Source organism: Eleginops maclovinus, chromosome 13 (assembly GCF_036324505.1).
Source record: "Eleginops maclovinus isolate JMC-PN-2008 ecotype Puerto Natales chromosome 13, JC_Emac_rtc_rv5, whole genome shotgun sequence".
Lineage (NCBI taxonomy): Eukaryota > Metazoa > Chordata > Actinopteri > Perciformes > Eleginopidae > Eleginops > Eleginops maclovinus.
Window position 1 is genome coordinate 16,426,509 of NC_086361.1, and position 17,001 is coordinate 16,443,509.

A 17,001-nucleotide genomic window follows, 5' to 3' on the forward strand; every position below is an offset into this window, starting at 1 on the left:
AGCTGGCTGGAATAGGTAGTGTGGATTTGGGCTTCAAACAACGCTTACACTAGTAATGTGATACATTGAAATAAAACAAAACTACGTCTCCAACTTTTCTTTCAATTATAGAATTTAATTAACCCTCACCTCTGTGTCAATGTGGATCTTTTTTCTATTCTAATTTCACACTGTATACATATTATATCTATTGTATAAGGCCTACAAGTCGTATTTTTTGTCTCATCCCATGTTCTTACTTATTTTGGATTGCCAAATTCACTAATGGGATTAATTAGAAATCAATGTGAGTCCAAAACATCATTCACAAAAAGCTGCTTTTTATTCAATTGGTGCAACACAATAATAAGACACCATTGCCTGTATTCATACACAAGTATAATGCCATGATTGTGTTGTTCCTAGTAACCATTTCCATTAAGAAACAAATGTTAAACGTATGTTTAATTTGAGTTATATGATGGATCAACGATGGAGTTCAGTTTTGAAATGTATTAACAATCATGTAAACAAAACAAATCTATTTATAGCTTTCATTACATTGAACACATCACTGATATCTGGATTTATGTTATGCAATTTAAAAAGAAAATCACACAGTGCTTAGTCAAGCAAACAAACATGAACCTACATTGTGTTCGCCATGGAGCAGTTAAAAGTTGCTGGCAAAACCAGTCAATACAGGCAGTTATCCTCAGACAGTAATGACTACAGTAACATATATTTGATAAATAGAAATGACAGTAGAGGATCAATGACATGATCACGGAACAGCTTGAAGAAAACCTGAATGTGTTGTGATGTTGTTAGTGAGTAGCCCAGAGATGTGCAAACTGTGCCCAAAAGATATGGACGAAAATACCAAGAACCTGAGAAAGAGTGTTTCTGTATGTGTGTTTGTGTGTGTGCTAGCAGCACTACCTGTTAAGAAAACATAAACCAGTGTTAAAATGTTACTGTTCTGCAAGAACTACTAAATACAAAAATACAACTCTGCATAACTTGCTTTTTTTGCTGGTAAACAAAACAAACTGATTTTGAATATATGTGGACATGATTTTAAAAAAAAGGAAAAACTGTACACAAAATATTCGTGCATTATTTCATTTTCAAACCACTGTAAAATTCACAGCTCTGGATCCAAAGCTAATGAATTTAATAAGCACCCACAGAGCCCACCCATTATTTTCAATAGTCAAAAATACTCCTGCAAAACAACCTTCCACTGACCCTTGCTACTCTACATCTATCCATTTTTATGACATACCTATGGGCACGTATCCAAAGTTTTCTATCATTACAGCGTGTACTTAACAATCTATACTGTACAGTACCAATGCCTATCCTTTATACATTCCTTACATTGTAAATCTACTCTTACACAAATTCTAGTTGTCTAAAGAGTTGGTGTAATTGGTGTAAGAATTTTGTATGCCCCAGCATCATTTAAAAAAAAAAAAAAATCAAGTGGCAACTTGATGAAAACAAGCATATAACTTTACAATTAAATACAGAATATTGGCGACTCTTTTCTTTGCCAAATGTATTCATGTTTGAATAGTGCTGGTGGGACTTTGTCCACGAATTGCATGCCTGTGAGTGGGAGGAGCATGTATATTAGGTTCTTTCATCATTGTCTCAGCACTGATATCAGCCCATTACGTTCCTCGAAGACTGCAGAAACCATTAGAATCCCGCTACTGGTCTGCAGTTACCATTGACATCCTCAAGGTGGCAGTATTATAATACATGTAGGACTGGAATGATAAGATAACCTATTTTATAGTTTATGGACACGATTTGGCAGTGAGTGGCTGGCTTGTGAGGCCCAATCATGTTTCAATAAGGAGCTGTGTACAATAGTGCACTAACGTCAGCGGTAGTGGCGCACACACTAAATGTTGAGTACGCATCTGTGAGTGTGCTGTATATGTGCTCACTGCCCTTATACACAGTAAAGGTAAAGGCAGGTGAGAGCCATGCTGTCCACCATGGCTCCTGTGTGGTCCGGTCCTCCAGTCAAGAGGGCTTCTGTGATTGAACACTAGTCATAAGGCCTCTGCATCATGGCCACCGCTGTCTGCTTTCCCCACTAATACCAGTCCATCTTACATGCATTTTTAACAGTCTATAATCAACATTTAATAACCTAAAAGCAGCAATTACAATCCATCAGTTCATGGAAGGAGGATAGCTTTTGTGCATTTTCTTTCAATGGTGAGAGCGTTGGGGTCATTTTCTTTACACTCTCTTTAGGAGTAGGACTCTGTACAGCTTTGTATATTGACAGTAAAAAAGTATTTGCTCCCTGACATTTGTCATGTTTTGTTATGTACAACACAAAATCATAGTTAAGCTTTTTTGACACCGATTGTCGTAAGAAAATGTCTCTTTAAATATGTGAATACATGATTCAACGAATGGATACAAATGATTTATACTATAAAAACACTCAGTTGGTGACTCGTGCAGTCCACTATTTTTAGAAGTTGAACAATTGGTAAATTCACCTGTGCGTAATCAAGAGGTGATTTTTGTGCACCTGTAATTGCAGGGCCCAACAGGTGGCATAAACTACACATCAAATGCAAGTTTATTGAAAACAACCAGTCAGTGGAAGGAAATATGAAGGCACTTGAATATGTAGTACGAATCTGTCTAGATCAGGACATACTCAAAAATATTACATTTCCTCCTTAATTTGCCCAAGAAGACTCTGTGGTAGGATGTCACCAAAATGTGACATGTTGGTGTTCATAATTCCAATTGCAATTAGCAGGACAACAACCCCAAACACGTAACCCTTTAAAGCTGCAAATAATTATTTTAAAAAGGACTTCACCCGAGTGGCTAAATCAAAATCCAGACATAATTTTGCTGCAGAGCTATAAAGCTACTATTTCACCCTGACTGAGCTTGAGGACTTTTGCAAAGAAGATTTCACCAGATGGACTCAAGGCTATGATTTAAAAAGGTGCATCTACATGCCTCTGTATCAACCACTTTTTGTATAAAAATTACCTTTGCTTTGCTTACACAGGTTACTCCTAAATATCAATCAGTGTCAAAAAAGCTCAATTAACACGCTTTGATTTAATGCTGTAAAGACAAAAAAACATGTAAAACTCTGAGGGGGGGTTTGCAAAATACTTTTCATAGACACTGATTAAGAGTGAAAAAGGACTATCAGGCAGTCCGCTCCTCCATAGTGGGTTTGTTGGTGGGGATGGGCTGGGCTGCGTACACACTCCTACTGTGGCTGTCCACACTTTGGAAGTAGGGGTGGCTGAGAGCAGCAAACGCTGATATCCTCCTGGAGGGGTTGAAGGCGAGGAATTGCTGCAGAGAAATAGAAGAGGATGAGATCCACTATTAAATAAAGTGAAATTAATATACAACAGCAATTTTAATAAAAGTAGAATGTATGTTTGGTTTTCTAGGTTTTGAAAATGGTATATTTGTAAAAAAAACAAGTATTATATATCGTACTGCTCACCATCAAAAGTGCCCACCCTTGCTCGTCCATATCTGGAACCAAGTCCTCCATTGGTTTAGGGGGCCGGGGGGTGAAGGCACTCTGTGGTAGGGCCACTTCCTGGGGCCAGTCATCTTCTGAAGGTACCCCAACAACACTGTGGACATTAGAGACCCTTTATCAGCAATGTTCAGCGTTCAACGCCACTCGTGCTCAAATATTTTTTAAAGTAATGTTTGGTTTACTGAAGAAACTGAAAAGGTGCAAAGTGATGCAAACAACTTTAACACAAATACAGCAGCAGGGAGGTAATTACAGAAAAGAAGTTGTGTGGACATCCTGTTTTAAATATTAGCTATTAGCAGGATAATAGTCCTAATAAAAGCCAAGTTGAAAGGAGTACACGGATTATGTTCCCCATATCGACTTTTGACTGACATATTGTGAAAATATTTATTTTTTAAAGTCTGTTCATTCATTCTAAAACATTAAAGGGCCACAGAGACTGTAACAGGAAGCACGGCCAATAATACTTACTCAAAAATCTTTCCCAGCTGATCAACATCTGAGTTTCCACGAAATAGAGGTCTGGGAAGAAAGAAAAACACAAGATCAGTTTGACTACTGACCCTCATTTATTGTCCTGCGCAACAATAAATATATTAAAAGGTAAAAATACATTTGATTAAAAGTGTAATTAATGACCTACTTTAAGCCCAAATGCTAACTATCCAACAGTACACTACAGACAAGCAGTCCTAAGATATAAGCTTTTGGCTCAAGGATAAGAGGAATGTTTGACTCTAATGCGAGCGTTTGAAGTAGCCACACACTGGCAGCTTCATCTCATGTAGTCAGGATTGTGAAGCAGTGTTGGTAGTACCACTCAAAAGGGGAGGGAGGGATGAAAGGAGGGAGGAGAGCGGTGGAAGGGCTGCTGGTGGTTCCTGTGGCTTTCGGCCGTCTCTGGATGCCCGTGGGCAGCCATGCCTGCTCTGGCACTCGCACAGATTCCAGCAATCATCATCAGCACAAGACTGCCGGCCGCCACACGGTACAGAAAACGCCCATTTATCCCTCATGTGTGTGGGTGTGTGCTTTGCTCTGTGTGAATGTGTGAAGGAAAGTGGGAGGGAGAGGCGTCACGGAACTTTGGATTATTCTAACAGAGAAAGATGTATGGTAACTGAACCTTTCCTGCTGAAGTTCCTCAGAAAGGAAGTAGGTTTGAGAGGACTTTAACAGATGATGGTGATAAGATTACTTTTCTAAATGCGTTACTCCCACAATTACAGTATGACATCCAGTAAAATCAGACTCAGAGAAGCTTTATTTTTGCTATATTCTCCTTATTTAAGATGAAAAGGTCTCTAGCAGATGTCAATGTAATTCAGGATATTGTCACATAGATGTGCTCGTGCACTCTGTATCCTGGCACATTCACAGTGGCAGTGCACCTCACCTAACTGAAGTCAACAGACAGGCTAGCCACCATGTGCTCTTTGTGTTTTCCCACTTGCAGGAAGCTTTGCATAGCTTAACACCCACACTTTCCTACAGACTCAGACACTGGGAATTTAGTCAGACGGAGGTTTTGGAAGTTTTTTTTTTACAGTGACAGCAAACTCACACGCTTTAGTTCGGAAGTGGAGATCCACTATGCCTGATACATTGTAGTGAAAGAGGATCACACCACAAGGGCCTTTCGGGGTAAAACACTTCCATTTAGGATCAAACCAAACCAGTTCTGACTATTGCAAAAGAGGAAGACATTTTTTTTTTTACCTACAGCTAGGTCATCATGCCAAAACAAGTAGGGCTGATAATGCGAGGAGGTCCATTTTTAAACCTGGAGTGGTTTGTTGGAGAGGGTTAACTGGATTCACCGAGCTGGCCACTGGCATGCACGCAGTAAGCTATTAAGTGCAAATGCACACACTCACAAAGGGAATTGTTTCTCCCCCTGCAAGTTTGTACACAAACAAACGGGTGGCAGGCAAAAGAGGACAGAGTGGTTTGGGACAGGAGATGAGTCACGCTTCCTCTAATGCCAACACAGCTCTGTCCCACATTCCCTGAGACAACCTCTGGAATGTCAGCGTGTGTGTGCGTGCGCGTGTGTGTTTGCTTGTGAGATGGGTGGGAAACAGAGAGACAGAAAATGGAGTGTGTGCTCAAGTGTGTATAAGCCTGTGGACACGCAAGTGTGTGTTGAGTTTGGATGCACTGTATATGTTTGTTTGAAGCGCATGTAAGGTTGCGGCTTTGAGGATTTATCATTTGAGTTCCAAACTGTGAGAAAGTCAACACTGATGTGGAGTCTAACACAACACGTTCAACCTTTTCGATTGGAGGAATGTCAACAAGCAGGCGCTCTCTCTCCCCGATTCACTCGAACCATGACTCAGCCCGACGCTATCCCAGCCATGCAGATGCAGACTTGCATGATATTTGCTCAAATTCCTTTGACAAGTTCCCAACTATTCTCGCTACATTCGATAGTCATTAAAGGAGTTTTTACAATGGCATGTTTGATAATGAAAGTGGAGAAGAGAGAATGGTGCTGGGGGGGGGGGGGGGGAGAGTACTTTGAAGTGTTATGATTCATAGGAAAGGTGTTTTCAGGGTTGTATTGTCGTTAACTTCTTTTGACCTGAAAGGGTGAATTGAGCTCACTCATTCTCATTATTTCACAAAAACTGACAAATGTTTCCAAGGTTATGACTTATGATTGTTTGTTTTGTGTGGCAAACTGTCAAAATGTATTAGATATGAAAAGGAGGAACATTCAAATATTTGACATTTTTGCAAGACTAATTGATTAAAGCATTAATCATTATAAAAACTGTTGCCACTAATGTATGTTTAACAGATCAATCGCCTCATTGTGCAGATATTTAATACCAGGTGTACTTTACATTGGCAGAAGAACAAACAGACAATACATTTAGATGCTAACTATTCCCAGAGGCAAATAAACCACCAGGGGGGATGTCTGGTTCCTGTACCTGAGCTGTCAGCGATGACAATCTCCAATTGAACAAAACTGCAAAGCAATAAACAGTGTTATCTCATCCTCTCTTGTTCTGCACTTTCCCTCAATCGCGCTTTCATTTGCTTTCTTTCTCTGCTTCTCCCAGGTGCCCTTTAATCTCTAACAGGTGGCCTTTTAAAAAGCCATCTTAATCACCTGCAGAGAGGAACGGGGGAGGACAGAGGGAGAGAGAGAGAGAGAGAGTTCTGTTCATGGCCATCAAAGGGCTCTGAGTTGCCTTCCGCCTTAGGGCAACGTTGGACAGGTGCCAGATTGTGAAAACACACGTATATCCACACCAAAGCTTTTTACAGCTTATTGTGTCAGGGTGACACACACACACACACACACACACACACACACACACACACACACACACACACACACACACACACACACACACACACACACACACACACACACACACACACACACACACACACACACACACACACACACACACACACACACACACACACACACACACACACACACACACACACACACACACACACACACACACACACACACACACACACACACACACACACACACACACACACACACACACACACACACACACAGACCCCTTTAAAGAGAACAATAATTCCTCTGAACATATCCATACGTTCAATAGTTTAATTTCACTTTTGTTCATGATGTGTTAATGGACATGAAGAGTGTGACATAAAGCACATCCGTTTGCTATTCACCTCAATCAGTTAAAGGCTTGACATGAGATGCAACATGTGACAGTACATGTGCTTTTTGTCATCTCGCTAGTTCTTAGCTGACAAAAATGTGTCAGCTCTACTCAAAGATGCAGAATTAAAAAACAGATATGTTGACTTACTGAGCACCTCAGTAGATTCAACGAGCAATTGGTAATATATTTATTTCCAGTACCAACACAACATGTGTGGTAAATTAACAGTGGAAGTGTTTTCATGACATGACAGAGTCACATATGACCGTATTCATCAATGGTCTTGCTCTTAAAGCAGGATATAGGAATAACAAAGTCGCCGCTGTCCTCCACTCTCCGTTCTGCTAGCCCGTCCTAATGCACGTGAAATCACACAGCAATGATCTTATCTTGCACTATGAAGAATTGTCATGTGTCACCATATTTACAGCAGGGTACTTACAGAAAGTATGAACACATGACCCGGATCACACATGAACAGTATGGACCGTGACCGTTTTTTAAAAAGGTCAGATTGGGGACAGATGCAACAACACTGTGCAGTTTACATTGAGACATGCTGCAAACTATTTGTAACAGCAGATTATGGTGCATGAATGAATAGCTCAAATATTTCTTCATTGGCGTTTTTTATGCTGGTATCTTACATGAGGGTCCACTCGGGGTATGATACTCTCAATTATAGTTTTGATAGGGAAGCATATTCCTTCATTGAATTTCATTATGCTTTTATACGGGATCTGTCAGTATACCACACTTCACCCAGTGTCCCCAGTATATTACCACTGAGTCCCACGTGCAGAGCGTGAGTCGTTATGTGTGGCTGTGCATGTTGGGGTGTGATGACGGTTGGGGAAGGAAGCATGAATTACAGGCAGGGCTGCTCCTCCTGGCACTCAGCCCTACCTCAGAAAGACTGTTCTTATCTACACCGATGCACACCACCGCAGCCAAGCTAGACTCCAGTTCATTGTTCACAAAAGACACAATTTGGTGCATACTATGGCACATTTATATTAATATAAGATTGTTGGTATGATTAAAGAATATGTCTTCAATGCCTGGAAAAGTATTTTTTCCACATATCCAGAAAGTTGGTCATTTTCGAAAGATTTTTGACATTGTTTTTTTTTTTTTTTTAAAAGGGGTCCGTTATTAGCTTGGCTCTCCAGTGTGTAGAGTTCGTTAGACCACAAACTGACAATACTTACACCATGAAGCAGGATCTTGACTTGCATGCTGCAACCACAGCAGCAAGCCTGCCATCACTGTAATGGTTTGACAAGTCAACTGAAAATGTGATTGCCTACTGCTCACAATGTGTCTGACAGGTGCCATTTAGAGAAGTTTAAGAAACACCCAAATAACTGAAACTGTAACAGTGTGCCATCGCCAACCGTTTCATTTGTAGTTTATACCCATGTCGGTCAAACCTTATATATGTAGACTTTCAAGGAGTTGCATAAATGGTTTATTAATGAGTGTGTGACATTTTTTGTTGGATTAGGATAAACTGTGCATGAATCAGGGAATATTGTGCTATTACATCTACATAAATGATAACCCCTTTGCAGAGAGAAAGCCTGAACACAATGTAAGACAATGACATAATAAGGTTGGAAATAAGTGTAATTATTGGCTAGAATTGTTTTGGTTTTTTATGGAAGTTGCACAGTGTTTTGTGTTTGATTGGACAAATGTTGTCAGAGGTGCTGATGTGAAATCCCGGACATGTTGTTGCTGGTTTTATCTTTGAATTTGATCATTGGCGGTGCAATAAAAGCTACATTCTCTTGGATCTCACCTTCTCCTGAACATCTCAGCAAAGATGCAGCCGACACTCCACAGATCGACCGGCGTGGCGTAACTGGACTGGAGCAGCACCTCCGGGGCTCTGTACCACAGCGTCACCACCTGCAACACACAGCAGAAATCTACTCAGAATAACGGTTGAAGGCAAAAAGACAGAGACACAATAACTTTAACTAACAATTTTCTCACAACATTGAGTAAATGTCACCATACAGGAAGGGGGATCATGCTCACACACTCTCTCACACACACAGGGTTAATACTTCTCTGCCCCCATCTTAGGCTTACGTAAGACATGAAATCATATCTGGCAGGACACGTCTCTCTGCTCCCATTTTGGTGTGTACCCACATCACACAGTCTTTCCATAGCGATCCACCAGGGACACAGAATACCGTATATACGAGTGTGTGTTTATATATGTGCAGTGTTACAATAATAAACAATACCATGTTTCACTGGTTGAAACTTGGCTGTGTCTCATATGTGTGAAGTGACAACGAGCTGACAATCATTGCTATTAAATCACCACACCCAACCCAGTCCCTCCTGCTGAAGGTGGGCAAACCTGAACCCACCTGAATTTCAACAGCAGCCATTTTGTGCCACTTGTCATTAAGCATAGTTTCCAAATGTGTCCCTGTGACTCTATTGGGAGCTCTGAGTGTGTATGTGTCGCTATAGCCTGCAGGAAAGCAGCAGCATTGTTAACAGCTACAGTAGGGAAAGCCTCCAGACAAAACTCAGTGACCCCTACTAAGAGAGTGGACTGGTTCCAGGTGCTTTCCTCAACTCCAGATTTTTCCAACAGCTTTTGGCTGCTGTTCCCCACTCAAGCACTGCAGTGTGCTTATCGGGAACTTAGAGTCTGAGGCGAATGTTTGTAAGCAGAACGAGTGCGGTGTCACCTAGATATCTTTATTAGCTGGCTTTGACTCTCTGTGGGAGTAGGATGAAACGATACCCAGAGCTTTTAGATGTTGTCCACATGCCTATAGAGGACACAGATAGCCAAATATGAACTATTAAAAAGGGAATCGGGTTGCTTGTGTGCCTAAGTGCTGTCTGAGAAATTACTGAGTCAGCTTATGTAACTTTGTGGTTTATAGACTTTTGGACAAGATTTATTTTCCTGCTCAAAACAACAATGTATCTTTCTCCCTGCACTTAAGTTAGCACAAAGTATTAAATTAATTTCTGTGTTATTGTTTCAGATATTCATGGTTCCCAAAAGAGTATTTCAGTTTGCTTTAGTTATCCCTGAAAATGTGCCATCATCAGGTCAAAAATGAATTGGCCTAATGCTTTGCGTTTTGACTACCAGTACATCTAATGAGGATTCCCATCAGCTAATGTTAGCATGCTAACAAGCAGAACTACAATGGTAAATACCATCTGCTAAAAGTGTATGATTGACAATGTGAGGACATTAGCATGCTGATTTTAGCATTAACAGATTGCAGTCTCACAGATCCGTAACTCAATTCAGACCTTCTCATTGTAAACTGTCAATACAGAAAAAACCATTGAAGTCATTTCAACCATCTGTTTTGATACTTTATACAAACAACCCAATGATATTATTTTGAAAGAACTTAAAAATAGTTATATTTTGAATTAATTTGATAAGCCGCTGGTGATAAAGTTATTATTTTCCTGCACAATATATTTGTCTAATATGACCAACTCCTGTTGCATGGCAAAGGTTTAAATACCCTTGACTTGCAGCACAAAGCAGCAATTTTATATTACCGATCGACCCCTGCACACAAGATTTCTATTACAAAAGAGATGTAATTCATAGTTGAATCGTGAAGGAAAGTTTTAAAGACAAATTAGAGAAAAGGACCAGACATAACCCCAAGCAGGCAGTCAACAGAGACTAATAAGAGGAATGAAAAGTTTGGTCACAGTTTGTTCTCTTAAACTGAATGACACTATTAATAGAGCCTGGGGCTGCGTTTTGCAGATGTGTGATACTTTCTCATCTCCTGCTTCCTGCTTCAGTGGAAATAGGGAGGAAGTTGAGGCTAGTTGGCTGAGATGTTGGCTGAGCCATGTGACCAGAAATGTGACATGAACAGAGAGTGAACAGACTGACAGTTTAGGTCATTGAAGATTTTTGAAACAGTGAAACCTCAAAGAAAACCATGAATGGAAGCTGCAGAGCTGCCTCTATATTCAGGCAACAAAAGGTCATTCATATTTCTTTCAGCATAGGACGATCCCTGATGACTTGCTTTAATTAGGTAGGAATTATTTCTTACTTTGTTTCATTTTAACTAAGTTTTCAACTTGATATATTAGGGCCGATCATATCTCCAGCTTCCATACCAACCCAAACGTTTCATTGCTAAAGCCATCAACCATTCAAAAACAGGTTGTCGTTTTCAAAAAGTGGATGGATGGAGTAAGAAAAAAGCAACATAAGTTATGCTCAAATGCTTGCAAATTCTTTCTGTTGCATGGAGTTTGAAGACATGCAGACAAAAGTCAGGGCTTGCATGAGCACATATGCACATGTAGAGCCTTCTAGGAAGAACCACAGACGTAGAGCTCGGGGTATATCCGCCTGCAACACAGTTACTCGAAACCTGCCCACAATTGCAGATTAAGACTTTTATATCACACATGCATCAAGTCAAAGACACCGGAAGATAGATGCTTTTAGGCATACTGCAATCTGATATTACACCCTGACTACTTGCACTGTAGGAAACCCTTTCTGTAGCATATAGCAACTATGGCAGGGTCTTTTATTCATTCCATATCTCCATTAAGGGAAATATAATCATTGAAATAAAGGAATGCATTTGTCCTTAATCCCATCGATTTTTTTGTATTACTGAAGGGTCACAAAAATATATACTTACATACGGCAAAACTATAATCTTAACCTTTTGCAATATTGTAAAAAAGTGACTAATTTATGAATAAGCTAGATCTGACAATATTGGTAATCGAAGCACTTTTTAGTAGGATCCTGTCTTTTTTTTGGTTTTCGTCCTAATGAGGTTTGTTGACCAAATATAGAATATAACCGGACATATCACTGGAGTACAACATTTAAAAATGGTATAGTTTATAGTTTATGGTTTATATTGACATACCCTCCTCAAATGACTCAACACAGACCTCAGATTCTGAGTTTTAGGGTAATGATTCTCATTTCCCAACAAACACTGTCATCACTACCCTCCGCTTAACAATTTATCCTCACCCTTTTTCTCTCCTCCTCTTACTTCTCTCTTGCAATCCTTCTCCTTTAATAAAATTCCTCTTTCTCCGTCTGTTTCTGTAAGCCAAGGAGTCTGTAAAACCCATGTGTCTGAAATGCAGTAAAGTCTAAATACAACATTTTGAGAGCCTTTAATATCCATGAATGCATTTTAATCACGCACAGTTTCACACTATCCATAAAATGCTCTGTGTGAAGGAAGTCTAAAGTCTGTTTTACTAAATACTTTCAAAACTATTACTCTGAAAGTGCTTTGAGTGGAGGCCTGAACACATTCACTTAATAACTGTTTTCATGGAGATGATTATAACAACAAAAAGACTGTAAAAAGAAACTTTCCCCAATCGCAATGTTGTTATAAGCTTCTTTCTGTCCTTTCCCTTCCTCTTCTTCCGACCACGTTTGCATTCCTTCTTCCCGAGTCTCTTTCTCACCCTTCTCATTCTCTGTTCTGCTTCACGTATCCCTTCATTAACCCACCCCTGCTCTCCCTTTTCCGTAAAGGCTGCAGGGAAACAGAGATACAGAACACATACAGTATGTAGGACAATCAGACACAGAGAAGGGGAGTCAGCCGCCTAACGCTTTCAACACACTGTTGCTCCAGTTAGGTCAGCTGCTTTGAATTTTCAATCTGTCTCTCGCCTATCTGACACCCTTCTTCCCTTCCGCATGGTAACAGAAAAGCCACAGGGTCAGATAAAGCAATGGGAGAGAAAAAGAGAGAGTTAGAGAGAGTGTGTGTGTGAGGCTGACTCCAGATTAAAGGACGACATTCTGGGAATTCCTTTCTGCTGAGAGCATCCTCCCCCTCACCAACACCAACACCACCACCATCCTCCTCCTCCTACTCCTCTGCCCTCACTGCTGATCCCCGCTCCGCTTCATGGAGGAAATGACTTCTCCTGCCCCCGAGGACCTCCAGACCTCCTGGGCTGGACCTCCAAGCCTGTCTGAATCGCAACATCGGATCTGTGCCACCAGCACGAATAGCAGAGTATGACAACGTTGCTGTCACACTACAGTTTACACTTATTTTACAAATTTAAAAAAATTAAATAAATACTATTGTTGTACATACTGCTGTCCATTTGTGTCATTTCTATCTCGTATTTTACGAATGCCTCTTATTAAATATCTTTAATTTTCCTGTGGCAATGTAATTTTCCCATCCGTGGGACTAAATAAGGTATTCTAATTCTGATGTGGTCCATGGGGCGTTTATTTTATGTCGTATGTGTGAATACTTGCACGGTACTTAAGTAGAGCACCTGCTTTTCCCTGGATTCATGTGCTTCAGGGCCAAGTGCAAATGTATAAAAAAGTATCTGCAGTTTGATGATTAAAGGAATCTTCTGGTTTATTACAAAGTGGGTCTTATTTCTTCTTATGTGATAACCACCTGTCCTGTGTGTTATAATATACTACGAGCATTTTTGTAAAACCTGGCCCCAAAAAAGCCCAAAAACCTGAATTATTCTTTAAATAATAATGATGGGTTGTTGGGATTGTACTCTCACCACTGCTCCCATGACACAAACATTTTTCTGTCACCCTCCATGCGGACTTCCTGTGGGGACCCTCACAGTGACCTGATGCCATGAGGATGAGGCCGGGGCTAAAGGCTGCAGCGCCGGAGGCAGTGGGGCTGATGGAGCTTGGCCGGGGGCCCGTGTTTACATTCCCTCTCACTGAGGAAGCCCAGGATGAAAGAACACCACTGCACACACAGACACATACCATCTACACACACACACACACACACACACACACACACACACACGCACACGCACACTCACAGACAAGTCATTTGGATGCACCAGAGGACGATTGTTTGATTCAATACAGGCAGGAATGGAAGTTTTTACTTTCAGCACTTACTGAATGATGTGGAATAAACATGCAGTGAAGTTAATACCCTCTAGTAAATGGCTCCACTGTTTCTTGCTTTAAGACTTTAATGCTAGAATTGACTACATTCCTGAAGCAATTGACTACAAATGAAAGTCTTCCTATGTGCATCTAAGGAAGGAAAACAGATAAAGCCTGTGTATACGAGCCTAGAAGCAGGCCACATATGGGAGAAGGAGAGCGGATGTTAGAATAATATGAGCAAGACTATGCACTCTCGGAGTACAGTGGCGCTAAGGCTGTAATGTTGTGTCTCCAGAGAGGCCCCATTCGAAGCTCTAGCAGTCAGCCATGTTGTAAACACCATTATTGCACTCCTCCCTCACTTTCCTTCTTTCTCTTGTTTTGCAAAAAAGGACAATTTACTGTGCTAACAATACAGCCGCACCAGGCCAAGAAAGGGAATAAGGAGTTGGGACAAGCTAATAAAAAAAAAAGGAGGAAATGATGGTGAAAGGTAGAGTCTTGTGGGAGGGAGAGGCAGTGCTACACGGCTGGAAAGAAAAGTGCAAGAGCAGCACACAAACTGTATACAGTAAAACCTAAAAAAGAGGCACTACAACTGTTGCCAAAGTATGCACAGTGTACAGGAATGCAGCATGGGGCCCTCGGTGAGCGAAACAAAGACAGCACAGTCAGTGGCTCTCTCTCCCCAGTGCTACCACATCCGCACATCATTAGCTGGAAAATTCCTGATATATGCTGTAATTTTTTCGCTTTTTTCCCCCCTCCTCTTCCTCTTGCCGTTGCTGGTACAGACAAGGCTTTAATATCCAGATGCCGGTGTGTGCGGGAGTGTGCACATGCACCATGTACACACACACACACTGGTCAGTACCGCCTTTTCCCCACCTGGAACATTGCCAAGAGACCATCAACGATTAATTCAGTGAGGTTCAGGAGAGTATGTGTGTGTGTGCACTGCTGCTCTAACCCACACACACATAATCAGGACGCACAGGAAAACCGTGACTTAGAACTTGAATGTTAGGGTGTGTATAAAGTGTGAGCAAACATAAAATACAGTGTGATTGTCTGACTTCTATGTACTGTATATCCCTGTTCCTTTACATGTGTGAACTCTGTGTGTGTGTGTGTTTGCTCATGTCAAATTGAGGCCAGCCCCTTTCCTCCAGCCGGCTGCAGTCAAAGCAGAGGATGACTTTCTTTTTTTCCCCATGCGGAGCTGTTTGAGGAGATATCTAAACATTCCCAGAGTGCGCTGCACGTGCTCTCCTGCGTGCAGTGCAGTGCAAGCCCCCCCCCCCTCCCTCCCCTATCCCTGCCTGCCCTTCTTTCTTTCTGTCCAGAGTAGAAACACATTGTCTGGCAAAAGAAGACATACATGTACAGTTCATCCTTGATCACTACTGAGTGTCATCAGAGTCCCTTAAGACATTACAAGGGATTCTAGTGAAGCATGCATGTCAGTGTTTTGTGAAGTTTTCTTTAAATCATTACCTTAAAAATGGTAAATACAGCTTCATTATAAAAACTAAGTGCCAAAAGAGCTAACATCAAAAAGCATGTGGTTTGCCAACGTTAAGACGGATCATGTTGACAATCAACACTATCTCGCAGGATTTTAAGACCCACAGACCCACTGTTACCCACTGTTACCTTACATTCAAAGTCAAGGTAGTGCCCTAAAATAGGAAACACATTCATAGTGAATTTACAGATCCAGCCCTTGAAAGCTCTATATTGTAAAACCCTGTCCGCTGTTTGAGCACGGGCAGGAAATCTGGTTCCAATTTGTTTAATGTCGTCTGAGATATGGGTGTCTTATTCTGGTAAACGTAGTGGGAGGGCTATAGGCAGAGGAACTAGGGGAAAGAGGGGGGAAAATACCTTTAAATCAGGTAACTATTTTACTCCTCTGCATGTCAACCAACTAAAAGAGTTTACAGGAAATGATGACAGTGGCTGCCGTCAATAATTGGTTCGTTTGACCACATGAAAGAGATGTTTTATTCGCTGAATGAGTCAGGAAAGACGCAGGATAGAAGAGTCATAAAATTCTCAATAACATCCTCACTTAAGATAAGCTCTGAGGCAAAAAAAGAAACATTTTCTCTATAAGCTTATATTGTCATCGCCTGTGAATTATGTCAACCCCTCAGTTCATTTTGATTTAGAACTAATAAAACAGGAGTTAAAAACAACAAGTGCTAACACAATAGACTGGTGGCATTCCCCTTGGTTTTCCGAAATCTAATTTGACATGCAACGACAAGCACATGACATGAATGAGAGCGGAAGCTAATGCGTTTCATGGGACCATCCTGTCAGCCTTGTGTTACAATGGTTGCCAATATGTTGCTGGTGAAGATGAGAAGCAAACCAAGCTGCGGTCACTGGAGGTTATCTTAGGAAAAGGTCACCTGACAGACCTTAGACCTAAAGCCTGATTTTTAAAAAAGCAAGATATCGGCACCCTTGGCCAGCTAGGAACTGCTTTTAGCCTTGTGATGTTTTAGGAATGCATCCCCTGACTCTAATTGGATGGCTTCAAGTGAAACGATGAAATATTTCCATGGGTTTTTGATCAAACAAGCCCAAGTTATAAACAGTATTTGGATGTTAATACGTCCTAGTTGAAACTTGTGTGAGTTTCAGTAACACTGTAATTCAAAATTCAAAAAGGACATCAAAATAAATGGTATTCCCGGAAATGCTTAAGCAGGAATGGGATCTCAATGAGATGGACAGAAAAAAGCCCCATCTCCATTTTCTGGTATGTCAGATTAACCCATCAGCTTTTCTCATCTGCCTGTCACTCAAGGCATCACAATGAGCCTGTAGCCTGACTGGGGTCATTAAAA

General features: G+C 41.0%; 1 protein-coding gene across 2 annotated transcripts in view; it reads right to left on the reverse strand.

Annotated features, from left to right (window-relative positions):
* Positions 1 to 303: 303 nt before the first annotated feature.
* Positions 304 to 17,001, reverse strand: part of cdk6 (cyclin dependent kinase 6) — a 30,263-nt gene continuing 13,565 nt past the window's right edge. For both annotated transcript variants that reach the window (XM_063899070.1, XM_063899069.1), the window contains exons 5-8: positions 9,020 to 9,129; positions 4,013 to 4,063; positions 3,497 to 3,632; positions 304 to 3,339 (exon numbers count right to left, since the gene is read on the reverse strand). In XM_063899070.1, coding sequence (XP_063755140.1) covers positions 3,187 to 3,339; positions 3,497 to 3,632; positions 4,013 to 4,063; positions 9,020 to 9,129 — 450 coding nt within the window. In that variant the 3' untranslated portion in view covers positions 304 to 3,186. The remainder of the gene's footprint in view (positions 3,340 to 3,496; positions 3,633 to 4,012; positions 4,064 to 9,019; positions 9,130 to 17,001) is intronic.